This window comes from Xenopus laevis, chromosome 5L (assembly GCF_017654675.1).
Source record: "Xenopus laevis strain J_2021 chromosome 5L, Xenopus_laevis_v10.1, whole genome shotgun sequence".
NCBI classification, from domain to species: Eukaryota; Metazoa; Chordata; class Amphibia; order Anura; family Pipidae; genus Xenopus; species Xenopus laevis.
The window spans coordinates 107,361,385-107,372,623 of record NC_054379.1 but is presented as its reverse complement, the minus strand read 5'-3'; the positions used below and the strand labels follow the sequence as shown (position 1 = coordinate 107,372,623).

Below are 11,239 nucleotides of genomic sequence, written 5' to 3'. Positions count from 1 at the left end.
TAAAGAAGAAGTATGCAGACTTGTCTCTTATTCTACTCACTTATGCGTTCCATATATGCGTTTCGTATAGCTGTGTATCGTCCAGGGGCTCTGGAAGCACCCATTGCGCATATGCTGTACTCTGGGGCAATTAGCTATGCATCTGACAGTATCTCTATCACACTTGCTGTGCATACAGAATGCTGTGTTCTGTGGTATTATTCTGTGCTCTGGGGCATTTAGCTGTTGGACAGGGATGCTGGGGGCACTCACTGCACATATGCTGTGTTCTGGGGCATTTAGCTGTGCATATTTTGAAACGCTAGGGGCACTCACGGTGCATATGCTGTGTTATGTGGCACTTAGCCATGGGCCTGCGAGGGTTACTGCACTTTGGCTGACACTCACGGTGCATGTGCTGTGTTCAGGGGCATTTAGCTGTGCATCTTACAGAGGCTCTGTGGGCATGTAACTGCATCTGATAGAAAAGGCAATTTAGCTTTTCAGTCACAAAGACAGATATATGCGTGCTTGCTGCAAAGATGAGACAATTATCTGTCTGTAACAATGAAAGGAGCAGGTGAGACAGGGAAATGATCATGCCCCAGACACAGCAGGAAAGTAGAATGTTTTCATCACCACTTATCTGTGACATCTGGAACCCATTGGATCTGGGACAGGACTTGCTTGCTGTGAATATCTGAGATATGGAGATAGGGTTGGTCCCTACATACAGTACCACCCCCTGGTGGAGCTTTAAAAACACTGTAAGGATGGAACATAGCTTACTGTATAATTGGAGAGTGAACTGGACAAGCACATGCTGGTAGATTCCATACCTAAGAGTGTTTGAAACTATATGAAGAATGTGGAGCATCTGTTTACAGCATAACCCTTAACCAAGTGAGCAGGTGAGTACCTTGCAGCTTCCTCTATAGCCAGCAAAGCTTTCTGAGTTAGGTGCAGAGACATACAAAGAAATGGGCTGGGGTTTTATATGGATCAGGATAAATTGAATGGCACATCAAATTTATACTTAGAAAAGCCAATGAAAATGCAGGGTCTACTGACAACTGCTGTAATGTTGCTTGAAATTAACATTGTATTTGTTTCAGAGTGCAAGATGAATTGCAGATTTTTTTCCCTTGAGTTTTATGCCTAACTCTGTCCATAGACACACTTTCTACCTCCAGCGAAAGGCAGCATGGAAAAGGTTAATTTACCAAGAAATCTGTCTGCTCGAGGCAGACATACACCACAAACTCCCGATTAGATTCTCTATTGATATTTAATGCATCTCCACAGAGAAAACATCCATTCAGAAGTAGCCAAAAAGAGAACAGGTTTACGGGTGTATAGCCTACTGCCTGCCTCATTGTTTATTTCTATTATTCTAGGTAAATAAAAACCCAGTAGATGCCTTTAAGTTAGAAACAGCAGCGCTACTTTCCAGAAGAATGTGAGTCACATGGAAACAGAACAGAGTCACAGAGGGACACTTTAGTCTTTTTATTCAGCTTTAACAGCCAATTGATAAGTGAGTGCTCAAGTTTACATAGAAGTATTTGCAGTCCTACAGGACTTCCAGCTTTTCTCAATAGTACAATGCTGTATAGAACAGTTAATATTTAATTTGGATTACACCTGCCACAGGGATGCATAAATGGGAGCATTTAAATGTATAGTCTGCCCTTATTCAGAGTTGCTCAAATATTTTAAATGTAAAAAATAGGGATGGTATTTGGATTGGACATTTCCCAGGGTCTCTGGTATTACAGGTTCCTTGGGTAAAATGTACATAAAATATAATATAATATAAGGACATTATATTGTTTATCAGTTGTTAAATTTTTTGTGGCATATAATTCAGGATGCAAATCCAGGGCCCCCCAGCTGTCAACACATAGCCACTGGCTGTCAATGGATGCCGAGACTGGTTCATTAAAGTGGAATGAAATTATTTGAGAAGATGGATAACTACAAGAAAAAAAATAAAGGACTTTGCGTAGCCCTGGTACTTTGCTAGCGAGGCTACAGCTACTGTTACATGTGAAGGGGAAGTGATTTACTTAATTTGTTTACCAGGTCCTCATGTATCTGCACTAGACATTTACATTCATGTCATTCATATCTCATTCATTTGTGACCAGACTAGATATAGACAAACGGCCATTCTGGTCTAAATCTATTTTTGAAAATTCATTTAAATAAATAGCCCCATAAAGTGCATGCATCAGTATGAAACTAACATTGTGTGATAATCTTAATTCTCTGTTCTGCTTAACTAAACCAGAGCCATACGTGAGCTATATCAGACTGATAAGAGGATTGGGAATTTCAAATGCTGAGGCTCCCAAACAAATCTTGATAAGTAATTTGGAAGGAGAGATAGACAAATATAAAAATTCTGCTGAATACCATTTACTTCATTTCACATTCACCGAACACAATGCCAGCAAAGTAATTAATTTCCTTCTTCTTCATGGAAATATAAAGTTGGGAATCACAAAAACGGAGAATTAGCCTGGCAAACATTCAAATTCTGCAGTCGATATATAGTACATAGATATATGTTACAAACAGACAGAGTGTAAGAGAAAATAAGATAGCTTTGTATGTTACAGAGAGAAAAAGAAGAGATAGATGTGTATAGATGTGTATGCTACAGAGAGAGAGAGAGAGAGAGAGAGAGAGAAGAGAGCTGTGTATGTTATAGAGAGAGTGAGAGAGAAAAATAAGAGATAGATGTGTATGCTACAGAGAGAGAGAGAGAGAAGAGAGAGAGCTGTGTATATTACAGTAAGAGAAAAAAGTGAAAGCTGTGTATGTAAAATAGAGAGAAATGAGAGCTGTGTATGAAATAGAATTGATAGCTTTGTATATTACAAAGAGAAGAAAGTTCAATTAAAAAACACACCTCAGATACCCTTGATAGTTATTAATAATTTTATCCTAAAGATAAAATTAAAGCATTATGCTATTCTTATACCTTATTTAGTCATCAAATCAATTAAGATTTAAATAGATATGTGTAAGCAACTTAATAAGAACCAGTGATTATCTTATTAGGATAGAACAATCACTATTAGAAAGTTAATAATATTTTAAAGTGCAGTACAGTGAATTAAAAATAATTCATACAGCTAGATCGTTTCAACATTAAATATTAACCAATCCCACAAATATTAACCAATTTAAAAAAGGTCCCCTTGCTAGGCTTTTATCCTCATTGGGTTAATGTGTAGCAGCATTACACTAATTGGTAGAACAAATTGATTTAAACAAAAAACATCTAAATTGAGTGATTATTTCATTAAGCTTTTAGTGCTTGAAAGTGCTGTGCCAATAAATAGTAATAAATAGACTTTAGAAAATTAATTATAATGTATAGTTAATTAAAAGTGACCATCAATTCATAGGATAAAAATAAAAATCAAACTGCTCGAATTCATGAGATGAGAAGGAAAATGAAGAAATAGTGAAAGAGTGTGGAGTTGTCCCAAAATCTACTGCCTGTAATTTTCTATCCCTGGGACACCACAAAGATGGAGAAGGCAGAGTATCTAGGTCTGTGGTCTCAAAGTTTAATCTAAGCCCTAAACTGTAGAAGGCTTTTGTATCTTAAAAAAACACAAATCCACACTCTCCTGGGAATATGTAGAAAGAGTCAGAGAAGAGGTATGAGCCGAGCAGGAGGCTACAATTTCACCATCCCATTGAGTAATATTGCCATCTAAAAGATTTGCAGATAAAAAAGATCAATTAACGCCGACGCACGTTTCGCATACAAACTGTGTCAAGGCAAAAAATGAATTTTTCTCCTTGACAAAGCTTGTATGCGAAACACATCTCGGCGTTAATTGATCTTTTTCAGTACTAAGAGAGGTACAAAGAGAGGAATAAAGCATGTAAAAAAGCAATCAGACTAGCTAAATAGAGAATGGAAAGGGCATTGCGGCAATATGTAAATAGCAGACACATTAAGCAAGAAGTGGTGGGAACTTTAGTATCAGAGAGAGGTAAATTGGTTGTAGAGAGCATGTAAAAAGCAGAGATATTGAACTGTTATTTTGTTATTGTTTACAGTTACAACTGAGGAGCCAGCAAACAAAGGTTTCTTTTTTTAATGGACCCAGTTCTATTATGTAACTATTGATGTTTGGTTTATTCAGGATGAAGTTCAAAAGAGACTAGAACATTTGAAAGTAAACAAGGTTCAGGACCAGATGGCATTCATCCAATGGAACTAAAAGAGCTCCAATCTTTGACTGTCCATAATTTGACAGAATTCGTTGAGGTCTGACATTGGGGTGGCAGTAATGTGATCTACTTAGATTTTGCTAATCGAAGATTGCTGATAAAATTAAGCAATATTAGCCTAGAACATAATATTTGTACTTGGATAGAGAATTGGCTGACGGATAGATTACAAAGAGTGGTAAATGGAAGATTTTCTTTTCCGACCAGTGTTGTTAGCGGAGTACAGCAGGGGTCAGTTCTTGGTCTTTTGCTTTTTGACTATGAGGTTTGCATAGGAGAACTGAGCAGAAAACTGGCAAATGTGGTTTAAAATGCACTAAATGGTACTGTGTTGGTGCATCCTTAATTGAGGATTTTTTTTTACAAACTATGTAACTATAGGAAGTGCCAGTGGCTACTAAAGCAAATTAAAAGGACCGTTCACCTTTAAATGATTGTTATAATGTAAATTGGTTACATTATAACAATAATGTAAATTGGTTATTATACTGTAGACAGTGTAGAGAGTGATTTTCTGAGAATTTGCAATTGGTTTTTATTATTTTATTATTTATGGTCTTTGAGTTTTTTATTCAGCAGCTCTCCATATTGTAAGGGCCTTACAGGGCATTTATTTTTTTTAGATGGGTCAGTGACCCCCTTTTGAAGGCTAGAAAGAGTAAGTAGAAGGCAAATAATTCAAAAACCATAAAAAGAAATGAAGACCAATTGAAAAGTTGCTTAGAACTAGCCATTCTATAACATACTTAAAGTTAACTTGAATGTAAATCACCCCTTAAAGTGCTGTCTTGGATAAAAAGGATAGATTTTGCCCCTTTATTTATCCTTGGTAGGGCCTCATCTTGATGATGCAGAATGATATTAATGAGATGGAGAGAAAGTGCAGAGAAGTGCAACTAAATTGGTAAAAGGAATTGAACAATTAAACTATGAGGATAGACTGTTCTCTAGGAAAAAGACGCTTTAGAGGGGACATGATTACTCTTTACAAGAGGGCAATATAGAAAGATAAGTGAGCTATTTTTTCACATTAAAAGGATCAATGCACCAGAGGCCACCCCTTTAGATTTGAGGAGCTGAACTTCAATTTAAAACAATTAAAATTGTTTTTCATGTTGAGGTCAGTGAGGTTGAGGAATACCCTGATGTTGGCATACATGACTTTTTCTAGTATAATATCCTAGGCTGTTAATATACTCATGCAAGTATAATAAAATGTAACATTTATTTTACAAGTTAAAATACATTAGACCCGAAAAAAGCCTAACGCTTTTCATGCTTACCTAGCACTTCATATTCAACCAAAAAGCAAGTGTACAGATCTGCATATATATGCATATTCTCAAACAGACTCCCATAATTTAAAACCAATCAACATAAGTCAGGAATATATATATATATATAATATATATATATATATATATATATATATATATATATATATATATATATATATATATATGTATAAGTTACAGAGAGAGAAGATATATATAGAAGGGATATAGGTGTGCCCATACTTTACTAATGCGAGGTCTACTTTTAGTGATGTTGTCCCATTCTGATCTACATCCATAAAAGCATTGTCAGCATTCTGTTCCATGGAAAATATTATTTAAATATTGATTCAGGGGAAATCTATAATGTTATATTGAACAAACAACTATTTCTTATGTAACCTTAACTTAATAAATATCTGAATGAAAAGCATGAAACAGGAGGGTGATTTAGACAAGCTGTTTGTTGACAGTGTCTTGAGATCTACTGATCACCAGCTAAAGGTCTACTGGGATAGAGAGATATAATAGTTGTGTATGTCCCAGAGAGATAGTGACAGGGGGAGGGATACTTTTGTATGTAACATAGATAGAGAGACGAGATAGGTGTGTATGTGTGTGAGACTGTAAAGACACCTGTGTACATAACAGAGAGGGAGAGAGTAAAGATCTATGGGGCACTTCGCACTCCGCCAGGCGAATTTTCACTCTGGAGAATGGACGTAACTATGCAAATTCACTAAGATGCGGATTTTAATGAACGTTTCCTCTTGCACCAGACTTGCCTTCACCACCTCAGACCAGGCAAAGTGCAATAGAGTAGATAGGAGTTCATCAAAAAAAATTAGAGCATTTTTCTTAGTCCCAAAAAACATTGGCGACTTTTCAGTTTTTTAGGGTGATAGGCTGCAAAAGATCGTACTTTTTTTTAGGGTACCCGGCTTTTTCCTAACATATGGCACACTGGGCACATGTGTAGGGCATTATAACAACTTTATTTTATTATGGTTCCCTGTGCTTGTGTAATGTAATGTATTTGCCGCACATATATGTCCATTTAAATTTAACTTCCCGCTGTATGCTAATTTGCCAACACTAGCACAACTTCGCTTTGCTTGCCGAATTAATACTAGCGAAACTAGTGAACGATGTGAGCAAAAGCCGTCGCTGGCGAATTTCCGCAGGTTAATGAATTTGCCCCTATGTGTGGGTGTTGCAGAAGTCAAGGAGAAAGAGGTGCGTATGTTACTGACAGATAAGACATATAAAAAGGCTCCATAGTTGGCAGTTTCTTCCAAACCCTGTAACTGGACAATTCCTTAGATAGACAGTGGACCTTCAATCCCATTGATTGATGTGGAAACAAATGAGCAGATAATAAAGGCATCACTTTTTTCTACTAAAATAGACTGCATGGTGAAATGTAGTGTAGATTTGTGAAAATTGCACCAATGATGAAACCACTCATTTCTTTCTTATCCTTATGACTTATCTCAGCAGCCCCAAATCAAGTGCCTTAATTGTAAAATTCTAATTAACAGAGTACAACCCATTACAGCTCCTACAAATACTGAGCACTGAGGGACACCCACTTCCAGAGATTCTCCCATCATTTCCCAAACTTCACTTCCATAAAAAGAAGAGGCGGAAACTCCACAATCTATTCGAAGAGGAACTGACAGTGGCAATGACTGAACAATATGTGATTGACTGTCATGGACTGATATAAAATGCCTCCCAACCCCACCCATTACACCCCCATACTAGCTTGAAAATTATAAATGTATTTGCACCTGCATATAAAGCTCATTTGATTTGATTTGAAAGGAGATATAACTGTGCACAACATAAATACAGGAAGAGAAAGATAGCTGTGTATAAATATATAGAGAGAGAGAAGAGGACTCACTTACATTGCCACATGCAGTTTGCAAAGTGCCATATTTGGCCATTTTTTGTAGTTCTGTAAATAGTTACAGGCCTCTGCAGTCTGCTTCAAAGCACAGAGACCTGTGGACTGCACCCTTGATGGAATCCTACCTGCATCAGGGGCTGGGGGGATGTGAGTAGGTGCACCCCACCCAATGCCTTGCACCTCCTTGCTACAGAGTGGCAGGACGCAGGAGGCACAACCTGCATCAGGGCCTTGTCCTTTCCACTTGAGCATATATGAGCACCGAGGGATGAGCTCTTGCACTTGGGCCCCCTGGAGTCAGAAATGGCCCCTTTGATCTCAACATATGCCACAGAGAGAGAGAGTGAAGATAATAGTGTATGTTACTGAGAGAGGGAAGAAGTGTTGTGCATGTTACAGAGAGAAGAGAGACAGCTGTGTATGTGCAGGGAGATGAGAGAGCTCTATATTAAATGGAGAAGAGTTAGAGCTGTATATGTTACAGGGAGTGGAAAGAAACCTGTGTATATTACAGAGAGAAGTGAGAGAGAGTTATATGTTATAGGGAGAGGAGAAAGCTGTTTGGTTTCTTGTTGGTTGCACCCTAAAGTATTTGTATGGGGTGGAGAAGGGCCCGATTTTTTTGTTTTTGCTGCTGAGCCCAGTCCATGAATTTACATCTCTGGCAGGGTGGTCGATGTAGTTGCACACTTCTAAAAGAAACCTGACGTGTAAACTACAAGAAAGATTTGCTATCTGGCATGACATGACTGCAGGAAGGAAATGCTGTGACACTTTTCATCTGAAGAGATAAAGTTTAAAAAACTTTGAAATATACTGTCTGTCAGATGTAAATATTGGAAAACAAAAGTCTTGGCTTTATCTGATCAGAATGTACATTATAGTACAGAGAATCAGATTTTGTAGCATCTCATAAAATCTTGTGCCACTGCATAATATTCATGTGGGTCAGATCAAAATGTCCAAGGTAGTTCTGCACTTAGACTGCCTAAAGCACTCTTTACTACATAACATGGTCTCAGATATATATAAAAATGTTATATTAGCCATTCTTCCATAGTTCCAGGCGTATCCAGAGCAGCAAATAGAGGTTCATCTATAATCTTACTCTAGTTGTACATCAGGCTGGGCCCTGCTATCTACTTCGTTGATTAATATACAGTAGTTTCTCCAGCACCACAGTTTGAGAGGCTTTGATATAGATAAATGTTTCCCTGTGCAGACTATTTGGGAAATGTTATTTCCATCCAGAATCCAAATTGCAACAGCATTTAATCTATCAATCTATCAATCTATTGTCATTATTATGATGGTTCTCCTGATGTTGCTGAGTTATGGCTCTTACCACGCCAGGTAGGAAGATTTGCATGGCCTGTTTAAACTGACTTTATTTTGCTACTAATATTCATGCATTTGCATGCACTTCATCCTTGCAGGTCCAGTGATCCACCATTCAACATCAGAGACTTTATTCTCCCTGGATACAAGTCCAGCTGATTTTTGATCACTCTCCATTATGTCCATACAATGCTTCTTCTGCCCAGACAATGTCCCCTGCTCCTTTGCCTCTGGTGATATAAATACACATGACTCCTGAAAAATAAAGAAGCTGAGAGGTCTGCAGTAACACAGTTCATTAGGAGATCTCAGTCCAAAAACAGTTATTTGTATAATGAAAGAAATGTATTTCTAAGCAACTCAACCGTTTAAATGCATTAATCAATTACAGGTATGGGACCTGTTATCCAGAATGCTCCGTAATTTTGATCTTCATACCATAAGTCTACTAGAGAATCATGTAAATATTAAATAAACTCAATAGGTTAGTTTTGCTTCCAATAAGGAATAATTTTATCTTAGTTGAGATCAAGTACAAGGTACTGTTTTATTATTACATTTTAAAAAAATTGGATTATTTGGATAAATGGAGTCTATGGGAGACGGCCTTGTTGTTGTCAGTATATAAATGAAAAAAAAAATAACTGAAAATGTTAAATCTATGAATATTTTATTGTTTAATGTTACATTTTCTTTCATTATGCAATGTGAAAGGAGCGATGGAACTGAGTTAAGAACCCTCAGAAGATGCTTCCTGAATCAGTATTTTAAGATTTTGCCTTTCTGCCTGACAAGTCCCAGATAGAACAGAAAGGCATGTTTTGGTTATACATTATTATTTATCTCCAACATTTATTACAGAGATGACATTTTATTCATATCAGCCCCTGTCCTATTAGATATTACATATGCAAAAACTATGATCAATTTTATCAGGAGCTAATTAACCGGCCTATATGTTTTTGTTGTGTCGGAGGAAAACTACACACGCCTGGGGATAACATACCAACTCCTAGCATGTACTGCACTCAAGTCAACACTGCTAATATCTTGAAAACATAAAGAAAAAATTGATTTGCTAGACAATTACAGTTTTCCTTTTTCTACCTTTACATCACATTTTCCCACTAACTAAACCAAAGAGGCTGACATTTCTATTCCATACAAAGACCTAGGATGTATCAAAGCAAATATACAGTAGGCGCATGGGCCGTAAAGCTGCTTAATTTTTAGCAAACTTCATTTGTTTTTTAAAAAAGCTTCTCCTGTACCACAAGATATTTATTGTGCTTTTTTCCCCACAGGACAGGTGAGTGGCCTCCAGATCTACCAATAAAGAGAGATGCCTCTTCCATTTGGAAACTGTTCAAGTGTGGGAGATTCTCTGAATCATGTGGAACCTTTTCATAACCTAAACAAATTGGAAGTGAACATGGGAAACAATTGCTATAGTTTTTGTGATATAAACCCTGAGGATTGTAACATGACACTGGATGAGTTGCTCTTTAAATACCTGGGTCCTCGAAGGTCTAACTACTTCACCCCAATATGTGTTATTTACCTGGTCATCTTTGCAGTTGGAGCTGTGGGGAATACACTGACTTGCATCGTGATTATTAAACACAAGATTATGAGAACTCCTACCAATTACTATTTGTTTAGCCTGGCCATTTCTGACTTGCTTGTTCTTCTTCTGGGAATGCCTCTGGAACTCTATGAACTTTGGAGCAACTACCCTTTTGTTTTTGGGGAAGGTGGCTGTTCCTTTAAGACACTGCTCTTTGAAACAGTTTGCTTTGCCTCTATACTGAATGTAACTGCATTGAGCGTGGAGAGGTATATTGCAGTTGTGCATCCTCTACGGGCGAAGTATGTGGTAACCAGAAACCATGCCAAGAGAGTCATCTTCACCGTGTGGGTCATATCTATTCTGTGCTCCATTCCCAATACAAGCCTTAATGGCGTATTGCACTTACGTGTTTTGGGAATAGGCGTAGTGCCAGGATCTGCCACTTGCACTGTAGTCCGGCCCCGTTGGATATACAACCTTATAATCCAGATTACCACCATATTTTTCTTCTTTTTACCCATGGGCACCATCAGTGTCCTGTACCTTCTTATTGGCCTTCAACTTAAGAAAGAAAAGATGCTGCAAGTCTTAGAGACCAAATCAGGAAAGGAAGGAGACAGTTACCAAAATGTTCGGGTGCAGCAGGAGAAGACACGAAGGAGACAGGTGACAAAAATGCTATGTAAGTGTGGAAATCGTGAGAGGGTTAGAAATAGGTGCATGTTTTAACATTGTGACAGAGATTGCCTATAGTTGAGGTGGAGCTCTGGGCAGTGCCCAATCATATGAACATTGTAGGACTGTCCAGTTTGTAATTCTTTTACGACCTTATACGACCACATGTTGGACAACACAAGCCATCTTGCTCTACCGACCCGCTATACCACTGCTGTAGCCTCTTCC

At 37.7% G+C, this 11,239-nt stretch overlaps 1 protein-coding gene across 1 annotated transcript in view; it reads left to right on the top strand.

Moving 5' to 3' along the window:
- Positions 1-581: 581 nt before the first annotated feature.
- The window catches only part of nmur1.L (neuromedin U receptor 1 L homeolog), a 29,038-nt gene continuing 18,380 nt past the window's right edge, over positions 582-11,239 (top strand). The window contains exons 1-2 of the mRNA XM_018241348.2: positions 582-890; positions 10,071-11,018. Coding sequence (XP_018096837.1) covers positions 10,109-11,018 — 910 coding nt within the window. The 5' untranslated portion in view covers positions 582-890; positions 10,071-10,108. The remainder of the gene's footprint in view (positions 891-10,070; positions 11,019-11,239) is intronic.